The sequence below is a fragment of the Apodemus sylvaticus genome, chromosome 4 (assembly GCF_947179515.1).
Source record: "Apodemus sylvaticus chromosome 4, mApoSyl1.1, whole genome shotgun sequence".
NCBI classification, from domain to species: Eukaryota; Metazoa; Chordata; class Mammalia; order Rodentia; family Muridae; genus Apodemus; species Apodemus sylvaticus.
The window spans coordinates 62323302-62345683 of NC_067475.1; the positions used below are offsets into that span (position 1 = coordinate 62323302).

The window sequence follows — 22382 nt, forward strand, 5'->3', positions numbered from 1 at the left end:
TGGGCATGAACAACGCAGTTCCCACCTTGGTTACTACTATCCACCTCAGAAGAGTTAGTTCCTGACCTCACAGAAGCAGATGAAAAACTTAGAAAAATAACCCCGAAAATATCAGTTCCTAGGTTGAAAATGCATCAGTCATGAGAATGTAGGTGGGAGAGTCCACTCCACCCTCTTCAGGGCTGACCAGGCAGACAAGCTGTGGACACTCTGCAGGTCCTAAAGCACCTAGGTGTTTACTGAGCCGGAGCCAAAGGGAAGCACATTCTTTGGAGACTTGAAAGAGATGATTATAAGACGTGGGTCAGGAAGAGAGAATAGGGACTCTGGCAGTACCCAGTGTGGGCTGGTCCGTTTATGTAGCATCTAAGCAAAGAACTGATTCCCTCCTGGCCTCCCCTTCGCACGATGGAAACCGGATCTTTGTGTCACACCATCCTGCGTGCCATCTAAGCCGTCCCTATAAACCATTTACTCATTAAAGCCCCATCTTCTATCTCCTGTCCCTTTTCGAAAAGTATCTTTGTCATTTGGAGACCTTGAGCGGCTTTTAGGGAGCACAAAACCTCGGAAGGTGAAATGACTTGTTCAAGGTCAAACGGTTGTTTAGTGACAACAGGTGCTGAACAACCTGTTGCCCTGGAGCATACTCATAACATCTGCCTCGGAAGCATTGTTCTGTGTGCAGAAACTCTAAAGTTGTTCTCCCGGAAGAAATCGGGGTGTTTGTAATAATAAATGACCCAGGAAGGCGTTTAAGTCAGAGTTATGCCTTTAGGCCTAGGAGATGTCACTGCAGTGCTACAATAACAGTTCCACTGAGAATTTAGACGAGCTCAACCTGACTGTTTCATGGACCCTAACAGATGTCTAGAGTACTTAGTATTTGGAGTACTCTGATAAATTGGATGTTAAGTTGCCTGCAAGCATTCATGTCTTTTTCAATGACTTACAATGGCAAACCGGTCAGAGGAATATTTCATACTGAAATGTTGGGATTTTTCCACATGGGGATTAAAATGTGGGTGGAGCGATGACTAAAGCCCTGTTGATAATTGGTTAACCAAGAATCTTAAGGGCAGCTAATTTTTAAGGTCATTGTGATCTTCTCCTCCCCCCCCCTTCTCAAGTGCCATCTAGGGTCTAGGTGTAGGTGATATTTCCAGATGATTCTTCATAGCTTTCAAAACAGGGGTCCTGAACATTTGCTAAGAAAAATGAAGGTCCAGCTTGCTGAATCATTCCTGGATAAAATAGGATTTTGTTCCTTTTTTTCTTATTGAGTGTTTTTGCCAGTGACTCGGCTTAAATCCTCATGAGGCCTACCACCCACAACTGTTTAGCTCACCAAAGGTACACATCATAATTGTTTAGAAATGCAGGAGACTTGGTTTGTTTATTTAACGTTTATAAAAGGTGGGACAAAGGAGAGTCTCTCTAGCCTTTCATTTCAGTTCTGGATTTGGTTTAATATTAACTTAGATGCTGAGAAAAGAAATCCTAGCTTATGGGTAGTGATTTAAAGACCAGGCAGGGAACGAGGCTCTAGTGGAGGTGACACAAGGTACGCGTGTCAGCAGGAATCCTGGTTGTAGGGTAACATTATCAGCTGCCCTTTTGGAGCTAAACTCGAAAGTGTGACTAAATACCCACTGGCTGCTATAAAGCTAGTACTTTAGACTCAAAACCCTGTGAGGCAGAGCCTGGACAGGAACAAGTAAGGTGCTTACAGGACACACTGGGGCTGGTTTGGAAGTCTGGGAAAACAGAAAGAGGCTGTGAGGTTGTTTGCGCCTTTTCTGTCAGTCTTACAGTGTAAGAGTGAAACAATTCCCTGCCTGGAAGGTTCTCCGCCCACCCCACCCCCTATTATAAGGCTGCATGCGCTGGCCCTGGCTGTTTGTTAATTTGTAGCGTTCTCTGCTGGCAAGTTTGTAACAATGGTGACTCACCTTGGGGTGGAAGAGTAAGAAATGGGGGGGGGCTTACCCCACCCAAAAAAACTTTATAAAGATCTAGTAGGGTGTTTATCCAGTTGAGGGCTAAAACTTAAAATCACATTTAAGAGTAAAGAGCAGGCCCAGTGTTAACGCAGAGACTTGGCACTCACCCTGATCCATCCTTGATCTCTGCAAAACCAACGCCTGAGGATTACTTAGCAACAAGTGCACAGAGAAGTGCCTTTCTCTTCTCCACAGGCTGTTCTTTGAGGGGAACCTCAATCATGAGAGGGAACCATTAACTAAACAGCCCTGAAGGACTTTGTATGAAGAACTAAGTTAAAGTTTTGCTTCATTTGAAGACAAGCAGGTTTTTTGAAAAAGCAAAGCTCTGGTTTCTGGTCTGGCCAGATGTACAGTCCTCGCCCCGAGGATCAAGTGAAGTCAGCTACGCACTGTGTGGACCTAGTGCCACATCAGTGTACTGCTTCTGGGGCTTACTAAGTCACTGGGCCTGGGAGACAACAGACCTTCAGCAACTACTGCCCTTCAGCCCCAGGCCTTTTCAAAGCTACGAAATAATTTTCCTTTCCCCTGAGAAATATTAACGATAGGGAAAAAATGAGAAATCCTGTTAACTGCTCCTCAAAGGGAAGTATTCATTGGCATGACTAGGCACTGTATCACTGCCCAACAAGCCAATCCAGTCAGCAACATCTTAGACTTTCCATCAGCATTCGCCTTTCAAATGTAGACTTTCACCATGATCAGTGGTCATTTTTAACTTCTTGAAAGTGTCATAGGGAAAGTCGGCAGTTTCTCAGCTAGAACACTGGTGCCAAGGGCCCCCTGCCAGCCAGCAGGCCTGAAGAAGAAATCCGAGTGTCAGATCAGATGGGCTCACAGTAATCAGAGTGGCTGGGTTTGGATAACAAAGCACTGGGCAGACTGCTTCGCCAGCCCTGTCTAATTCTAGATTACTCTGAGAATATGGCTGGTGGGTATTGGTGTGAAGCGGAGGGAATGTTAGAGTGCAGCAGTCTTTAAACACTCTTTCGTTTATATGTCTGTGTGGGGCGGGGACTTAACTGCAGAGTCGGGTCTGAACATTCTCACTTTGCCTTGAAATGAGAGTGTGAGAGGAAGTGTGTTCTTTGGCTGGAGTCAGAGCGAGTGCTCTCTGCATATGACTCACCTCATTAGCTGTGCTGAAATCTGGTGTCAGGAATCCATAAGACATTCTTAACATGTATTTGTTGGGTGTTTGGGGTAACAGGTTCTGTGAATTAGAAAAGAGGAACAGACATGCAGACACATATACTTTTACCCTGACTTGGTTTCATTTGGGTCCTGAGCCAAAGAATTTTTTTTTTTTAAAATCCACTAGACTTCATTCTCTAGTTGCTTTGTGACTTTATGAAATGTATCTGGGCATTGTCTCTTAGCGGGTTTTCCTCAAGCCCCACTTAGTAACAGCAATCTCATATTCTCTGCTGGTGATTTGAAAGGTTGATTGATGGTGGCTCAGCCTTTATCTTTGGGGCCTTCATTATTTGGGGACTAATAATCACTGTAACGTTTGTCATCCGTGGGCCCTAGTGTTTATCTTTCCAGTCTGTTATCCTGATGTTATTCAGAGCCTTGGGGCAGTTGGGGTGTGCAGCCTGTCTGTTTGCATGCCGCTGCCAGGCTTCCAAGGCAGCAAGCTGTGTTTCTGTAGGCCTTCAGCACTTTGCCCTCTTCAACCCAGTGCTCCGTGTGCTTCCCAGGCTATTAAAGAGCCATCGGGACTTCCTGGAAACTCACAGCCCCTCTGCAGTGCTGGTTCCAGTTTTTAAGCTATTCTCTCTCAAACCAGAGTGATGAGGCAAAAAAAAAAGGGGGGGGAGGGGGTTATGGGGGAGGACAGGTAGAGGGTGTTAAAGCAAGAGCAGAACGTTTTGAGTCATTCCGGCCTCTTAGAGAGGTCCAGTGTCCCATGGGATTAGGGCTATTTATTAAATAGAGGAACAAAATACATTTTAAAAGGAAGAAAATCTAAAATATTGTGATTCTTCACATACTTTACGATTTGTATTTTTTTCAAATGATCATGGTATATTCTGTGGTTGCAAGGTTTGGACTGGCAGAGTTGTTTAAGAATTCACCGGGGAGGCAAGTTAGATGAGGTTCCCATCAGATGAGGGGACCCAGGGGCTGGAGCTATGACTGATCTCATCCCAGTGACTGATGGATTCAGCACAAGTTTAGATACTGAACTGGGTTCACAAAGGACTCAGTGCTCTGGCTTCGTAGAGTAGATTTCTCAGCACGCATGTCTTCAGGAAGGACCTACAGCATGGTTGGAGTGCCCCTTGGTCACCTCCTCTGCAGAGAATTGCTATTCCAAAAGTTTCACTGTGGGCTGGAGAACAGCTAAAGGACCTTGTCTGTTTATCCATTGTCTTCCGTTTGTCAGTTCTCACGTAGGGCAGGCTTTGGTACAGCCCATGGGTCCCCAGCTAGAAAAGATGAATCTACACGAAGCCATTTAGACTGAGGACCAGTTGGAAATGTAGCAAGCTAGGCCAGATTGATACTTTCTATAAAAAGAAAGCTGCCTCTATAGGAAGCAAGGAATGGCAATAATGTGTATAGTGACTGGGATATCACAGTGACCTTTGTATAGCAGTGACCTTTGTATAGTGCTGTGCAGAGGACCTTTATAGACAGAGCTGAGTTTGAGGTTTTGATGTGAGAACCAGGAAAATTGGGGGACACTCCCCTACTTTATACTAACAGTTGGCCAAAACTAGGCAGAGCCTTCTGTAGCTGAATCAGGCTGTGTCTGACTTCCCTGCCAAATTAGAGTTTGCCAAATTGAGTTTGAAGGTGCCTTCTCCACAGCCCTCTTGGCCAGCTGTGAATCAGCAACATTGGAGCAGTTACTTTGCCATGTTTGTAGCCTCTCTTGCCAGTCAAAAGCTTTTGTTCTCAGCTCTGGAAACAATATGGGGGTTGTTTTGTTTTGTTAGGTGTTCTGTTTTCAGATTTTACTAACCAAAATATCAATCAGTGTGTTAGGTAAGTTAACAATTATGACAGGGCAGTGTCTAAGGCTGACCGGTCAAGGACATGTAACTGGCAAGTGACAGGGCCAGAATAAGTAATGGCACAGGTCAGAATGACAAGCACCATCTACTGACCTCACTAACTCGAGTGGGCGTCTTAAGCTTCCAAGTATGCTTTGGGCAAGTCAGGGGGGCTTTCAGAAGTCCGGAAGGGCCTCCTAAGTTCTCTGGCTGTGGAACCAGAGGTTGCTGGGGGGGGGGGAGGAGTCTTAGAAGGCACCCCTGGGTGCTGGTGGGTTCTCTGGAAGGTACAGGGCAGAGGCGGTGCTGGTGCCTGTGTAGACCTCAAGTGGCAGTCTACTGGTGAGGAGGATCCTTATTTAAATCTCACTGCAGTGTGTGTGACTATGTGTGAGTGTATTTGTATGAGGAATTGTGTGTGTGAGAATGTGTATGTGTGAGAAAGGTGTGAGAAAGAGTATGTGAGTTGTGTGTGTGAGCTGTGCGGGGGTGCGATCCTCATCATTATTGTAATTATTGGTAAATTTGCAGCTGTCTTCTACCTTCCCCAAACACATTTCTTCCTGTTAGTGATGAATTAACTGAAGAAGAGGAAGGAACATTTTCCACTCCAAAAGGTCCTGGGGATTTCTTGTTCCCTTACTGTGAGGGTCGGCATGAAGTCTACTTTGTTCTTTGTTCTTCCTGTCCAGGGTTTTCTCCTTCTATCTCCAGTGTGTCTTCCTCATGTCCCAAGCACACAGCAGCTTTGGGAATCTCTGGGAAGGTGGAGTCCAGAGAACACATAGGTTGAAATAATGACACACCCAGCCTTGAAGTGTCACATGGCATAAATAATGCCCTGCTCTAACTTCCTAGTTCTTAACTTAGAATGGAAAAGATTAATAACCTAGCCCACTCCCCTTCAGCCAGCTGCCCCGTGTGCGTGGCACGGCCTGTTGAACGCCCGCTATAAGCTCGGACACCCTCAAAGGGAGTCGCTGGACTTAGTCACTCTTGCTCTGTGGGGCTGAGTGAAGAAGCAGTCTCGTTTTTTTTTCTAACTGAAAAAGAGAAGCCCCAAGCCTGGTGCCCAGACAAGCGGGGAGGTCAGTGGAGTCCGCAGAGGAGCCTGCACCACGCCCTGCTCTGACCTTTGTTTTTAAAAGAAATAAGGAAAATGTTGTCTTACCCCACACCACAAACGCATATTTTTTCAGCTTTGAAATTACAGCTCATAGTGCCCACAGGGACCTACGGATCTCTTGACCCGCACCAGGAAGAACTAACATTAAATTACTGTTTTACTTGTGGGCAAGAACTGATCGGATAAGCTGCCTAGTTCTTTTGGGCAAACATTGCCTACTAGAAAAATTACAATTTCGAAGAAGTAGTTTTACATGTTAATACTTTCCTTGTCCCTTTTACAGATGTCCCCATTTAAAAGTGCCTTAAATGGCATGAATTTATAAAGGGGTTTGGCTATTAGGAAATGTAGATTCCTCAACTTTACTCTCCATAGCTGTGAAGGTACAGGCAACACACACACTGCCTTTGTGATGGCTGATAAAACTTTGGAAGGTGTCCAGGGAGGGCTGCTCTGTGCCAATATCTCTCTTCTCCCTTTTGTAGTGGAAAATGTGAGAAGTCTAAGAGTATCCGAAACACTCGGACAGTGAGGCTGGGGGATTCCAACACTGCTCCTCCTCATGGAAGCTGATTTCCATGAAATGGAAATCTGTTTAAGCTGGGCATGGTGGTGCACGCCTTTGATCTCAGCGCTGGGGAGGCAGAAGCCAGCCTGGTCTACAAAGGGAGTCCAGGACAGTCAGGCCTTGTTACACAGAGAAGTCATGTCTTGGGGGGAAAAAAAAGATCAGTTTAATCTGTTCACATATGTGGAGGAGCCCTGAGTTGGCGTCTGTGTAATGGCTTTACAGCATTGTGCAGAGAAAGAATGCTCATCCCTGGCCAGAGCCCTCCAGTTCAGTGCACTGAGCGGTGTCACATCCTAACTCCAGCACAGAGCCCCACTTGGAGACGCACTTTGGAGCTGTGCTGACTCCACAGCAGAGAGAGAGAATGTTAGGAATGTTGACTGTCCTCCACTCTGTGTAGCTCCACTCTGCAGATAAGATGAAGATTCAAGCGCCCTGCTCTCAAGGAAGAAGTTATTTGTCAAGTCACATGGTGTTGAATATCCACTTCTCAAAATACAAATACCCACTTCTCCAGCACCCACGAATCTGAGCAGGCTTTCTCTTTGGAAACTTCCAAAGTCAAGTGAATGCTGCTGTATTTTGTTTGCTACTTTCTAACTATAAGAGACTGAAATACATGCTTTGGGGTTTTATTTTCATTTAGGATAACAGAGCCCAATGTCGACAGGAGAGTTCCCGGGTATGGCTTGAATAGTTGTTAATATACCACTTAAAGTTAAGAGAGAGACCCACCGAATAATAGCGACAGCATCACCAAGTGTTCATTGTAAGGCAAGGGCTAGCATCAGCCTCCCCCCCGCCCCAGCCCCTCCCTGGGAGGTGGCCTGTGGGGGAGAGCCCTCTCCACAGACTGACTTTAGAGTACCAAGTTCTGGTTTCATACAGATTGGCCCAAGCCCTTTAACAGGGTGAGGGAGTGGAACGATCTAAATTTAAACTATAGAATCAACATTTTCTCTAAAGCTCCTTCCAGTTTTGAGAGGCGTAGGTGGATCCTGTGAATTATGCTATAACGCACACGCTTTTCCTGCATCCTGCTTGTGTCAAAACATTTCCAGGGGCTTTCATTTTGGAAGATTTTATTTTAGGTTACAGAATGGGGTGGAGACTCCCTTTCAGTTTCTCCTCTTCCTCCTCCTCCTCCTTCTCTTCTTCTTCGTAGCTTATTTAAAAATTTTTCGGGACTTTTAGATTGTTTTGTTTTTCTCTGAAAAAATGAAATGTGGTCAGTATCTTTATATGATCATCAATGGTGTTTAAACTGTGCATAATAGCATTGCAGTGAAAAGAATTTAATCATAACGTCAGAGCAACTGGCACCTAGATGTATCATTAAATATTCAGAAATGCTGACTGAGCTGTCTGTCCTTACCATGTTGCAGAAAGGGAAATTGGTCCTTAGGAGTTGGTGACTTCCCTCAAACTTCCAATAGGGCCCAGGACTTGAGCCTCTGCCTGATTCACAGTGCAAACTGAGGCACTGGACTGGCTTCAGATTCCGAGAGGAAACATGGTTTCACTCCTTCAGCAGGCAAGGCAGAAGACTGCAAAGCAGAGATCTTAACATTACAGCCATGTTGCCCTAGTGAGGCTGTTTGAAGCCTGTTATAACTTCCCCGTTGTTCTTAATACCCCAGGGTGGACGCAAGATGTCTGTAGTGATGGCGGCAGTAATCCACCATCGATGGCTTTGTTTAGGTGCAGCGCAGTATAAGTTCCTAGATTGTGTTGTGCTGAATATTGACCCAGTGACTGTGTCACCCACTGTGTCTCTGTAGCTTCCGTCCCTACAACACACACACACCACAAACTTGAGCTCCCAGGTGCTGCACAGAGCTCACCCTCTCCCCTCCCCTTCTCCCTTTGTAGGTTGGACGAGACAAGTATGAGCCCGCAGCTGTATCGGAGCATGGCGACAAAAAGGGCAAAAAGGCCAAGAAGGAAAGGGACATGGATGAACTCAAGAAGGAAGTGTCTATGGTAAGTGCTGGGAGGAGAACTGGCTGTGTGATTTTCCTTAAGGATTAATGGCACCTCAGCCCTGTGGGTGTGTGCTTCCGCACGGGCCTAGAGCAGAGAACCCACAGGGTCGGTGCTGAAGTCTTCATTCTAGAAGCTATGAAAGGGTTAAACAAGGTCTTTGTCTCCCCTCCATGAGCAATGGAGTGTTCTTGGTGGGTGCCACAGTCTGCTTTTCTCTGAAGTGTGCTGATATTGCAGCCTCTTTGAGCTAAGGAGACCTCTGACCTCACCCATCTATAGCCAACCTGGACAGATGAGATCCCATCTAGACAAGTGGGTCTCAACCTGTGGGTTGCGATCCATTTTGGGATCGAATGGTCCCTTGGTTGGGGTTGCATATCAGATATTTACGTTATGATTCATAATAGCAAAATTACAGTTGTGAAGCAGCAGTGAAGCAGTTGTAGCTGGGGAATGCCACAACGTGACAAACCGAATTAAAGGATCACAGTGTTAGGAAGGTTGTGAGCCATTACCCTAGACATCCAAGAGGTGTTGGGTTTCTCTGACTCAATTCAGCAAGTGATAAAGAACCTGTGTCGCCCAGCCTTGGCTCTCCCTGAGGAAGCTCTCTCAGGAGACAGTCATGAGGTGATGCTTAGCCTGGGCAGTTGTGGGAAGAAAGTTTCAATAGGGATGAGTAGTTTGGATGCTTTTTTCCTTTTGATTTAGAGTGTATAATTCTTTTTTTTTTTTCTTTTCTTTTTTTCCCTGTTTTCCTTAGGATGACCATAAACTCAGCCTGGATGAACTCCATCGTAAATACGGAACGGACTTGAGCCGAGTAGGTTCTCATCTGAAGCCTGCTGTAGCAAACTCTGGTTTTCTCTGTGGTATTTTGTTCAGTCTTACAAGTCTGACCTTACTAGGATTGTTGTACTGACAGCGGCCATTGGCTGTGTGACCTGCACAGAACTTGGGCTTGTATGTTGCCATTTCTTCCCTGAAACCTTGTTAGAGTGGACATTAGCTTCTCTGTTTTTTGAGCACTCGGTTTTGAAGGCGGCTCCAAAGCTGGGCTTCTTTACTTTGTCTGCATTTGTTTTTGTTTGTTTGTTTGTTTTTGTTTTTGTTTTTCGAGACAGGGTTTCTCTGTATAGCCCTGGCTGTCCTGTAGACCAGGCTGGCCTTGAACTTAGAAATCCACCTGTCTCTGCCTCCCAAGTGCTGGGATTAAAGGCATGCGCCACCACCACCCGGCTGCTTGTCTGCATTTGTAAAACTTGAGAGACATACGGCAGCTACCCGGGTAGTTAGCAGTTAGCATCTTTGTACTTCTATCGGCCTGGTTCACAGTGGTGTGTCAGAACTTTCGTTACCATGTGGTACGACTTGTGTACAAAACTCAAAACACACTTTCCCCCCAAAATGTGTTTTGTATCTTTAAGTTTTGTACCACCTCTATGAAAAATTGTCTGAGAAAAGAGGGTATTTGCTGTTACAGTCACAATCAGTACTTGAATAGATGTCACTATTCCTGTGAATAGTCTGAGGCCTTTGGAACAACTGCTTGTGATCAGAGAAGGCCTTAGCTCTACCCGGACCCTCTGTTCGCTGTGGGCTAGGCCGCCCTCTCTAAGCATTTCATCTAGTATTTATTGTTTTTATTAGAGTCTTATCTGGGACTCCAAGTCAGTCAACTCGGATACTGTGGGCCCTTTACATTTTAAACTGGATTTAGTAACCTGAAAGAGAAGGTCATTAAATTAGGCAGGCTCCAACCCAGTGCTCAGGGTGTAGATGGGGCTCAGATGTTAGATCCTTGTTTCATTGAGCTAACAGTGGGTACCACAGCAGGCATGTGACACAGATGAGGATGCTGAAGAATTCACTGGTTTTCTCTCGTTGTTTCTTTTTACCTCATACTTAAGAGGTAGCACCAACGTTAAAAATAACAGACACCAAGACCATAAAAGCACACTTTAGACAGAAATGTGTTCTGTCTCTTTTTAACCTGATATTTTAGTAGTACAAGAGTAATCCTGTTTTCTCCTCTTACTGTGAGTCTTGTGTCTGCCACTGAGACAGGTTTTAAGGCCCAGTAGACCATGCAGACTGCTGGGCAGTGGCCTTGCCAGTGAGCACTGCTAAACTGACAGGTCGCCCAGGAGTTAGCTGAAGTGTGCATGTGGGTGAGCTCTTCGCTGCCGGCAGTGTTTTCATTACCATTGTGAGAATGAAGTTCTGTACTTACAGCTTGGCTGTTAACTCAGTAAGACTTGGATTCCTGCAGAAAAAATGTTCCTGCTCTCCTGTTTTTAAGATATCCCCCTCCCCCTTATAGAATCAATGTACAGAAAACTTTCAAAGCTCCTAACTTGCAAAACTGAACCAGTTAGTTAAAATCAAGATATTTTCCAAATAAAACTTAGGGGGAAAAAAATCAACCTGATTCAGATTTTCCACAGTTCCTTTTAAAAGGAGTTTTAAATGAGGTCTTAGGGTATTATGGGTTCCTAAGGGAATGAGGTCTGTTTGTCTTTTGAAATTCCCTGCTTATTTTGGGGGAGTTAGCCAGGCTTCACCTGGCTCTGTGGTTGGTCCGGTCAAGAGCCTGTTTCTTGTTGTTGGAAGAGCGTGATGGCTTCTGAATGCTGGTGTGCTCTGTCTGATGTGGCCTCTCCACTCCCCAGGGATTAACACCTGCAAGGGCCGCTGAGATCCTGGCCCGGGATGGCCCCAACGCCCTCACACCCCCTCCCACTACTCCCGAATGGGTCAAATTCTGTCGGCAGCTATTTGGAGGCTTTTCCATGTTACTGTGGATTGGAGCCATCCTTTGTTTCCTGGCTTACGGCATCCGAAGTGCTACAGAAGAGGAACCACCAAACGATGATGTGAGTTGTGTAGTTACAGTTGGGTCACGCTGTCGTCCCCTGTGGTCCTCCCTGCTCGCGTGTATCTCGTCCTCTTCCACTCCGGGTCATTCCACAGGGTGCTTGCCTGCCTGCCTGTGGGTGGACAGCAGCTCCGCCGAGGTCTCTGCCCGGCTGTGGCTGCCATTAGTGACGACACAGCTCAGCTCTGCACTTGGCCAGGCATACCTGGACTTGCCTAGAAAAGTTTGTTCTTTAGAAGTTCTTGGGAAGATATCACTGTTTTCATGAGGCAGGAGAAATAGACTTACCTAGGATATTTGAAAAGGCTCATTAAGTTAATGGCCAGGGATCTATAACTGATTCTGTGTCTGAGCCTCCTACCCGCAGGCCCTAGAGACATAAATGTAAAGACATGAGCTCCCTATTCTGAAGCTGTGACCCCTCCAGATGTGGTTTCTATTCCGTCTGAGCTACCTGACTATTCCCTCTGGGGCCTAACTTGTCTGCTTCCTTCTAGCTGTACCTCGGGGTGGTGCTGTCTGCTGTCGTCATCATAACTGGCTGTTTCTCCTATTATCAAGAGGCGAAAAGTTCCAAGATCATGGAATCCTTCAAAAACATGGTCCCACAGGTACACGCTGCTTCATCCTTGCCTTTTGAGAGATTGACAGCTTTCACAACATAAGTTCCTGTGACATTAAGATAGTCCAAGCAGTAAGTGATGTTGTCTAGGCGGTCTCTGAGAGCAAGGGCAGTCTCTAGGGGGAACAGCTCTAGGGTAACTAACTGTTGAGCTGCAGTGTTCTGTATAAGCAGGAGTGATGTCTTTACTGTAGGCCAGGTAACCTGGGATACGCGCATTTGTAACTTGGTTTTCTTATTTCTGAGCTTCGCCCTTGCTTTGTTGGGCTCCCTCTAACGGTGTCCACCGTCTTCCCTTCTGAAGCAAGCCCTTGTGATTCGAAATGGAGAGAAAATGAGCATCAACGCCGAGGATGTCGTCGTCGGGGATCTGGTGGAGGTGAAAGGAGGAGACCGGATCCCTGCTGACCTCAGAATCATATCTGCAAACGGCTGCAAGGTAGGTGAACCAGGAAACCTCTCTTGGCTAGCTCAGCTCAGTAGACCTGGGCACAGTGGCCCATGGTGGGACTGGGGAATCACCTGATGCTATTTTCGTCACATACAGGTGGACAACTCCTCACTCACTGGTGAATCAGAACCCCAGACTCGGTCCCCAGATTTCACAAACGAGAACCCCTTGGAGACAAGGAACATTGCCTTCTTCTCAACCAACTGTGTGGAAGGTGGGGTATTTCAGGCACTCTTTAGCATATCTTAGTATTATTGTGGGTGTTTACACAGGAGAGAGAGGGCCAGGCACAGTTCTTCATCATTGGCTCTGTTCTGTCAGCTTTCCGAAGCAGAGCAGAGAGGCTTCACCTGCTGCCAGGAAAACCCGGAAGTTTCTCTTGTATCCGCACAACGGTCTGTGCTGAGAGCAGTAGGCCAGTTGCCTTCTCCCTGGCAGTGTGTGCCAGTCCCTTCGCCAGACTGCTTTAAACAGACGGCGAGTTACCCAGAACGCTGGTTCTGTTTAAATAAAGGACAGGAATCTGCATGTGTGTGTTCTTTGAAACCAAGCACATTTCTGTCCTCTGACTGACAGTCCCCCACACCCTTTCCTCAAGGGACTGCACGTGGCATTGTCGTGTACACGGGGGATCGCACCGTGATGGGCAGAATTGCCACGCTTGCTTCTGGACTGGAGGGCGGCCAGACCCCCATTGCTGAAGAGATCGAACATTTCATCCACCTCATCACGGGTGTGGCCGTGTTCCTAGGGGTGTCTTTCTTCATTCTCTCTCTGATCCTTGAGTACACCTGGCTTGAAGCTGTCATCTTCCTCATTGGTATCATCGTAGCCAACGTGCCAGAAGGTTTGCTGGCCACTGTCACGGTAAGATGCCTGGGGACAGCGGCAGTTGCCTTCCTCAGATCAGCTTGTGTGGGTGCAGGGCTCAACCGTGAGCCCCTTAGAGGGAGCTGCCCACTTCTATATTTATGTCTGTGCAGTCTTTGGTTCTACATCACATGGTAAACTTTGACAGAGAAAACCTTAGCACAGGTTTATCAGAAACCCCCAAAGCATATCATTCTTGTTTTTAAATTATCATGTAACTCAGCTCAGGGTAATGGAGAAAAATAGTAACTTGGAGGTCAGTATGGAGGATAGACTTGATAAATTCTGTTTTGCTTTATTTTTTATTACATTGCTTATTGGAGATGAGAAGAAGTCCCTTCCATCTTCATGACATCATGACTTTGGGAGGAGGTTGGAGATAATGAATTTTAAACAGATTTCTTCTGTATTAAGATGTAGTGGTGTTTGTATGGTACTCCAGCCTGGGTGAGTGATATCCCTCTCTTGCCTGCCCTGTCTGCAGGTGTGTCTGACGCTCACTGCCAAGCGCATGGCCAGGAAGAACTGCCTGGTGAAGAACTTGGAAGCTGTGGAGACCTTGGGGTCCACATCTACCATCTGCTCAGACAAGACTGGAACTCTGACTCAGAACCGGATGACGGTGGCCCACATGTGGTTTGACAATCAGATCCATGAAGCTGACACCACAGAGAACCAGAGTGGTAATGTTGGAGCCCTCCTTACACCGAAGCTCCTGCTCACCTTGGCCTGTTTATCTTGACCATATGCGGGCACAGGCATGCCATTGCAATCACGTGGAGGTCAGAGGGCGGCTTGCTGGGGTCTGTTCTCTCCTGCCGTGGGGATTCCTAGCCTTCACTCCCTGAGCCATCCTGCCCACCCTCTTTGCTTTTTCTTCAAGCCCATGACACTGCTTTGGTTTTTGGTTTAATACTTATTGTCGGATGGAGAGAGACGGAGAGTAGAAGAGTGAGTCTGCCCTATGCACATGGTTAAGAATCACTGGAAGCGATTTCTTTAATTAGGAAGTGGGATGTATTATTTCAGATTTTTATGGGGCTGTAATAGAACTCATAATATGGCACAGTCTACAAAGTGAGCAAGCCTTGGGGCAGGAGAGATGGTTCAGCAGTTAAGAGTGCTTGCTGATCTTGTAGAGGACCTGGGTTTGATTCCTCCAACCTGTGGCAGGCTGCTCATAAGTGCCTGTAACTCCAGTCACTGGAGAATTGATGCTTTCTTGTCTCTCTGAGCCCCTGCATGCATATGACACATGAATTCATTCAAGTATGCACGTGTGCATGCACACACATATAAATAAATGTTTAAAAAGTGAATACATCATGCTTCTGTCATGTGTTCTTGCTTCCTTCCTTCAGGTGTCTCCTTTGACAAGACGTCTGCCACCTGGTTTGCTCTGTCCAGAATTGCCGGTCTCTGTAACAGGGCAGTGTTTCAGGCTAACCAAGAAAACCTGCCTATTCTTAAGGTATGCATGCCTCTGAGAAGTGCTGTAGCCTGTTTGGTTGTTTGGGGTGGGGGTGGGGTAAGGGTGTGGCTAGCACATAAGAATGCACATAAGAAGCCACCATGCTTCCCAAACAGCACCTTGTCTTTGCATGTAGAAAAACAGCTTCATTGCAGAATGTTTGAGATCTTTGTGGGAACCTTCGCTCCTTATAGCAAAGGTTGTGTTTCTAGAGTTCCTGGTGCTTTCAGTGGCCTCAGTCCACACTGATGCGAAAGACAACAGAAAGTGAAAATCAGACCTGAGAAAGTCTTTCTTGATGAAAAGCCTCAGTAGACCAGGTTACCCCTATCCCTCGGACAGCACCTAACCAAGGGGACAGTGAGACTGCCCTACTGGTTCTAATTGTGTTTGCATGTTCAGATACACTAGATTCCAGTAAATCCCTTAAGCCATTTATGTTCTTAAAATAGCTTAGCTATTTCCCTTATCTTACTCACTCTTAGTTTACTTACTAATGATGCAAAAATAAGATCAAGGCACAGTCTCAGCCTCCTGGAACACTCAACGCAGTTTGGCATGGCTGGGATTTTACTGTGTTGCTCAAGTGCCACTGGAGTCCCACAAGACCCACAAGTTACAGATGTCCAGGTGCCCTGTGAGGCTCTCGGGCCCCATCTGTCCTCTGTGACGCTACTCCCCTGTGGGAATTCTCTGTATAAACCCAGTCACCGAAGCGAGTATGGCTCAGACAGAACTGAAGTGGCTTCACTTGTGAAGTTGGGCTTTGTTATTCTTTGAAGGCAGTTTGCTTCGTGTTGGGTTGGAGATGGTTAAGAGATGATGCTTATCTTGGGAGTTGCACTGAATATGGCTGCTTTGAGTTTTGCCTTACCTCAGAGTGGGACATTGTCTATCTTTCTTGACCCCAAAAAAAAAAAAAAAAAAAAAAAAGGAGGTGGGATTATCGCTGCCCCTCCCTGGGCAAGGGTTCTGAGAGTAATTCTATTCTGATCGACAATTGGCTTTTCTTTCTTTTTCCTTTCCCATTTTTTCTTTGGTTTGGTTTGGTTTGGTTTGGTTTGGTTTGGTTTGGTTTGGTTTTGGTTTTTGTTTTCCAGACAGGGTTTCTCTGTATAGCCTGGCTGTCCTGGAACTCATTCTGTAGACCAGGCTGATCTCAAACTCAGAAATCTGCCTACCTCTGCCTCCCAGAGTGCTGGGATTACAGGCGTGCGCCACCACCACCACCTGGCTCCTTTCCCCTTTTCCAATCAATGCTCACCACCACCACCCTTCACCCAGGCTGCTGTCCTTGGGAGAATTCATTTGCTCGCCTGTGTGTCCAGACTTGCATGTCAGAGCTCTAAAATATTCACCTGGATAAAAATTGTTTACAGGAGACGGGCTTAGTAGGTCAAAATAGTTGTGTGGCTGTGTGAATAAGTAGATCATAGAAAACTTAGTCCCCAAAGCAAAAACAGTGACTAAAAATCCAGCTGGTTCTACTGCTGTCAGAGCTGGTAACAACTTCCGGCTCACGATGGTCAAGCCCAGATGGTGTTGCACGACTGGATTAGGGTTAGAGCCTGGGGCCCTTTGCTCTGAACCCTAAGCCATTTCACTTTAAAGGCGGGGCCAGTGAGTGATACCAGAAATCTTTGGGTTTTTTGGTTTTGGGTGGTTTTTTTCCCCCAGACGTATAACCAGAAGTGTTCAGTTGTAAATGGTGTTGAGTGGGGGGCTTTTTAGCAGCCCTGGGGAAGGTAAAAAACAGACTATAGTGGGTAGGGAGGTGTGTTGGTGCACCCCCAGGCACCCTTTCCCCTGAAGCTGGCATGGATGGGGAAGGTTAGCCCAGAGCCCAGGGCTCTGTGAACAGCCTGGTCCGGGTCACTTCTCACCTGTTTCTCTGCCGCTGACAAGATTGGAGATCATCCAGAGCTTTCTATTTCCCAGTGATGCCTTGTGAATCAGCCTTTCCAGGTCATTAACAGACGATGTCTCTGTTCCCAGCGGGCAGTAGCCGGAGATGCCTCTGAGTCTGCGCTCTTAAAGTGCATTGAAGTCTGCTGCGGCTCCGTCATGGAGATGAGGGAGAAATACACCAAGATAGTGGAGATTCCCTTCAACTCCACCAACAAGTACCAGGTGTGCCAATCAGGGACGCCCACACAGGGCAAGGGGGCCCTGGGGGACATGAGCGAGAAGAAGGGACATTCCAAACTCAATTCCACAAGGTCTGGCTTTAAATTTGGGAGTCTTTTATTTGAATATCAGTAGGAGAAACGAAACCTCTCTCAGAAGGAGTTGGGGACCTTGGAGTTGGGGTCTGGAAGAGGAGGGAGGAGATAGTGTATACGTAAGCGTTGACCAGCCTCTTGCTTCTCCGAGAGTTCATGATTGTCTGTGTGAGTGTGCACGTGTAAGATAGGTGATCACACATGAACTTAGGTATATAGTAAGAGCTTGTACCTGCTTAGCATGCAGCGTGTATCATGGGACTTTTAGAGGTTCCGGAAGGAGATCTTGGTTTGTCGTGTAGTAAATCTTGACTAGTCAGGAAAGCCTCCTTTTCTCCCTGAATTGCCGCATGCAGCGACCTAAGGTTTCCTTCTCGATAATCCTCACAGTTGTCCATCCACAAGAACCCAAATACATCTGAGCCGAAACACCTGCTAGTGATGAAGGGCGCCCCAGAAAGGATCCTGGACCGCTGCAGCTCCATCCTCCTCCACGGCAAGGAGCAGCCGCTGGACGAAGAGCTGAAAGACGCCTTTCAGAACGCCTACCTGGAGCTGGGAGGCCTGGGGGAGCGTGTGCTAGGTACGCGGGAGACGGCCATGGCTGCCAAGTGCGGCTGTGTCGGACAGCCGTGGCAATTTCTGTGTCCTCTGGGTGCTGCTCTTAAGTTTGAGGGGAGCTACCCTGCTTATTTTATATGACTTACACTGTTAAAAGCAGTAGGTGGTGGAGAAATAATGGTTATTTTGGCAAACAGTCTTCATGGTTTACTGACCCGTGGCTTCATGATACTCAGTTCGGTATAGCCAGAGGTGGGTGGCAGTTTGTTACCTAACCTCCACGGCCTGTAAGCTTCATTGAAACTTGCTAGTTTTTGGTGTGCCTGAGTAATACCTGGGATAACTGTTCTTGATTTGTGGAAAGTGACCACTGTACTCATGAAACCAGCAGCAAACCAAAAAGCCAGGATGCTGATCGCCTGTCATAACCTGGCAGCTCAGAAGGTTATTTTGCTCTCTGTCCAGTTTATTTGGGCAAGTGGCACTAACAATATTTTGTATATTGATAGGTACAAACCCATTATTTGATTATTCCTGGTGAGATCACTGAGAACCAATCACTTGGTCTAGTTCTCTGAGTCAGGCACATTTTCTTGCAAAACTAACGCACACATAGGCAGTGTTTCTCCCACGTCTGCCCAACCGAAGGACTACTGTCTTCTCCAAGGTCATTTTGCCTTTTCGCTTTCCCTAACCCCAAGTAACAAGGATCTACTCTCCTTAAGCCTGCATGGTGTCTTCTATCCCACTGAACAGACTGTTGTGACTGTCACACAGTTCTGAAGGCGAAGTCTGGGATGTCTTCTGTCTTAGAATGATGCTGCCGTGTGATGGTTACCGCAGAATTTCTGTTCTGCTTTCGGCTTCAGAGAAGTGTCCATGAATGCCCACACTGGTGAATGCCCACACTGGTGAATGCCCACACTGGTGAATGCTCACACTGGTGAATGCCCACACTGGTGAATGCCCACACTGGTGCTCAGTAACAGTGACTAGATAGGAGGAGATGCCCTGTTTTCCAGATAAGGTACCAAGACCTAATTGATCTTAGGGAGCAGCTAGTGACCCAATGCTAACAGCTAGTGCTGTTGGTCCAGTGTCCCCGCACTGAGAATCCCTGTCCCTGGTAATTCTTTCTTGCGGTGTCTGTCCTGCCAGTTTGTTCTTCACTGACTCTGTATTGGCCTGCGCTTTGACCTGTAACATGTAGCCGAGGCAGTCCTGGGCTTGAGGGGCTGCCACTACCCCTCACCGCCCTCCCACAGCGCTGGGAACTAACAGGTACCTGTCCTCTGTAGGCTTCTGCCACCTCCTCCTACCTGACGAACAGTTTCCCGAAGGCTTCCAGTTTGACACCGACGAGGTCAATTTCCCCGTGGATAACCTCTGCTTCGTGGGTCTTATCTCCATGATTGACCCTCCCCGAGCTGCTGTCCCCGACGCAGTGGGCAAATGCCGCAGCGCTGGGATTAAGGTAGGGCCTGTGCGGCTGCCCCGGGCCAGGCGGGCCCTCTCTCTCTCTCTCTCTCAGAGCATCTATCATCTCTCCATCTCTCACTTCCAAAGCCTCAGGTGCACACTCCCCCTGTTTTGGGCTGGGCTGACTTCTCAGTGATTGGCTCTCTGTCTCTTTTCTGAGGGGCTCGGTACTGCGCCGCCTTCACCCTGCCTCTTCCGCTGCCCTCATACTTGCGAGGGTACCTCAGTGAGCAGCTTGATATTAATTATCTTTCCAGTACTTTGTTTCTTTTAAAGGATATTTTTCTAAATATTAAAAAAAAAAAAAAATTAGGAACTTGGGCTGGGGACATGGCTTAGTGGTTTAGGAACCTGAGCTGGGTTCCCAGCACCCACCTCATGCAGCTCACTACCACCCGAGACTCAGGCTCAGGGTCTGCCGCCTCCAAGGACTCCTGCACTTGGTGCGCTGTCCCCCACACCTCGACACAAACTCATACACAAAATAAAACGTATAGTTGTCCTTCAGAACTAGGCAAGTGTGAAAGTGCTAACCAGCAATATACCTGTCATTATATATAATTTATTTATATATATATATATAAATTAATGTATATATATTAAATATATATTGTTGGTTAATCATAGATTTTCTTTCTTCTTTTAATGGCTTTAGTAAAATGTAATTTTTATGTTTCTGTGAAGAGATACGCTATATGCAGTATGGATATGGTCATGTGTCATAAAGTCTTGGTGCTGGCCTGTGGTTTCTTTCCTGTAAATACATGTCTATATTTTTGATGAGTTGATGTATATCATAATTTCCTGTTTCAGGTCATCATGGTCACAGGAGACCATCCGATTACAGCCAAAGCCATTGCCAAGGGGGTGGGCATTATCTCAGAAGGCAACGAGACCGTGGAAGACATTGCTGCCCGCCTCAACATTCCCGTGAGCCAGGTGAACCCCAGGTATGCAGGAAGCTTAAGTAGACCTTCTGGGCTCGGAGCCATAGGTTTGTTTCTTGGCTTGCACCAAGGGAGGAGTGAATGCACCTGCACTACCAGCACGTGGCCTTGTCCCTGTTCACAGGGACAAGCCACACTAGGCCACATGGTGCTAGCTGTTCTGAGCTCCTGCTGTGATGACGGAAGAGGCTGGGAGGGAATCCTACTTGCTGAATGGTAGAAGTGGAGGCTTAGAGATGCTCAGAGTGCTTGGAACCGGAGAAGTCACACGATAAATAGTCTGAGCTATCCACGGGACTGTTCGTGCCTAGTCAGTTTCCACAGTGAAGACATAAATGAGAAAGGACAATTGTTCAAGTAGCTCAGGCAATAAAGAAGGGAGAAGCCATTAAAGTGGAACGTGGATAATAGAAGGCAGTGAGGTGCTCGGGTGGGGGAGGTGCTCATGAAGGTGCTCGGGTGGGGGAGGTGCTCATGAAGGTGCTCGGGTGGGGGAGGTGCTCGGGTGGGGGAGGTGCTCATGAAGGTGCTCAGGTGGGGGAGGTGCTCGGGTGGGGGAGGTGCTCATGAAGGTGCTTGCCATGTGTGGGAGCCTCATAGCCTGAGTGATCCGTGATCCCTGGAGCACATCTGATAGTAGAAGAGAAATGACTCCACTAAGTTGTCCTCTGCCATACCGTGTTTGGTATGCTTTCATGTATACACACATCATTCACATGTAATGCGCACACACACACAATTAAAAAGTATATTGTGGAGACATCAGTTTTGGTTTTGTTCTATTGTGGTCCAGGGCTTCCTCGCCCTAATTTGGGTTTAGGAAAGGGTTTTTCTAGCTCTGCCATTTCTAAAAGTGTGTCTGTTCTTCCAGTCCATCTGATAGAGTAGGGGACAGGAAGCAGGCCTCCCACAAGTGGCTGTGAGCCTTGAATGAGGTGATCTGTGTGACAGTCTATAAATCCTGAACAGGACCAGCCCTTAAGTGACAGGGAAGTGCTTTGGGTCTTGGCTCTGTTTTGGAAGTGCTGGGGAATGGGCAGGTGACCTTTCTTACTTTCCTGGTCCCAATTCTAGAGATGCCAAGGCCTGTGTGGTCCACGGCAGTGACCTGAAGGACATGACCTCTGAGGAGCTGGATGACATCTTGCGGTACCACACAGAGATTGTCTTTGCCAGGACCTCTCCTCAGCAGAAGCTCATCATCGTGGAGGGCTGCCAGCGGCAGGTCAGTGAGCTGCAAGGGCCACAGGGCATCAGGCTCTGGGGCCCAGTGAAAGCAGAGAACGGGCTCTGTGGTGGGGAGTTTCAGGCATAGGAAGAGGGATTCGGCCAAACTGTAGCCCAGAGCTAAGCCCCAGTGAAGTCTTGTGGAACAACAGAATGGGTCCTCCTGACTTCAGTGGAAGCGGAGGTTGCCAGAGGACTGTCCCCTAATTTTGAACCATTGCTGTGCCTACAGGGACAGACTTACCACAATGTCATTCCTGGGTTAAATGGGGGGAGAATATGCTTGTTGTCATTTTTTCCTGTTGTCATTATGGATGGGGTCCATGTGAGTACTTGGCCAAGATGGTCTCAAGCCTCTGTCCTTCCATGAAGCCTCAGTAGGAGAGAAGGACAGCTATAACCTGCTGGCTGTGTCTCCCTTCATTTTTATCCCTGCAAAGAAATGGGCTTTATTAACCACTCCTTCCTCCTTCCCTGGACAGGGAGCCATCGTGGCCGTCACAGGGGATGGTGTCAACGATTCTCCGGCTTTGAAAAAGGCAGATATTGGGGTTGCCATGGGAATTGTTGGCTCGGATGTGTCCAAGCAAGCGGCTGACATGATTCTTCTGGACGACAACTTTGCCTCCATTGTGACTGGAGTAGAGGAAGGTGAGAACACCTAAGAGGCTCACGACTGCTCATCACAGTGGGCAGTTAGCGAGCTGTGTTCCATTCCTCGTCTGCCTGTCTCTTCAAGCCCTGCAATAAAAACAATCTTGCTTTTCTAGGTCGTCTGATATTTGATAACTTGAAGAAATCCATTGCTTATACTCTAACCAGTAACATTCCGGAAATCACCCCCTTCTTAATATTTATTATTGCAAACATTCCACTGCCCCTGGGCACCGTGACCATCCTCTGCATTGACTTGGGCACTGACATGGTACGTGAGTGTGATAACCTTGCAAGTAGTGGTAA

The 22382-nt window shown here is 47.2% G+C and overlaps 1 protein-coding gene across 1 annotated transcript in view; it reads left to right on the forward strand.

Moving 5' to 3' along the window:
• Atp1a1 (ATPase Na+/K+ transporting subunit alpha 1) overlaps window positions 1-22382 on the forward strand; it is a 28822-nt gene that overhangs the window by 1046 nt on the left and 5394 nt on the right. Inside the window, exons 2-17 of the mRNA XM_052179629.1 lie at window positions 8581-8691; window positions 9458-9517; window positions 11367-11570; window positions 12070-12183; window positions 12499-12633; window positions 12742-12859; window positions 13244-13512; window positions 14000-14198; window positions 14877-14986; window positions 16982-17116; window positions 17599-17791; window positions 19068-19243; window positions 20062-20198; window positions 21270-21420; window positions 21905-22073; window positions 22193-22347. Coding sequence (XP_052035589.1) covers window positions 8581-8691; window positions 9458-9517; window positions 11367-11570; window positions 12070-12183; window positions 12499-12633; window positions 12742-12859; window positions 13244-13512; window positions 14000-14198; window positions 14877-14986; window positions 16982-17116; window positions 17599-17791; window positions 19068-19243; window positions 20062-20198; window positions 21270-21420; window positions 21905-22073; window positions 22193-22347 — 2436 coding nt within the window. The remainder of the gene's footprint in view (window positions 1-8580; window positions 8692-9457; window positions 9518-11366; window positions 11571-12069; window positions 12184-12498; window positions 12634-12741; window positions 12860-13243; window positions 13513-13999; window positions 14199-14876; window positions 14987-16981; window positions 17117-17598; window positions 17792-19067; window positions 19244-20061; window positions 20199-21269; window positions 21421-21904; window positions 22074-22192; window positions 22348-22382) is intronic.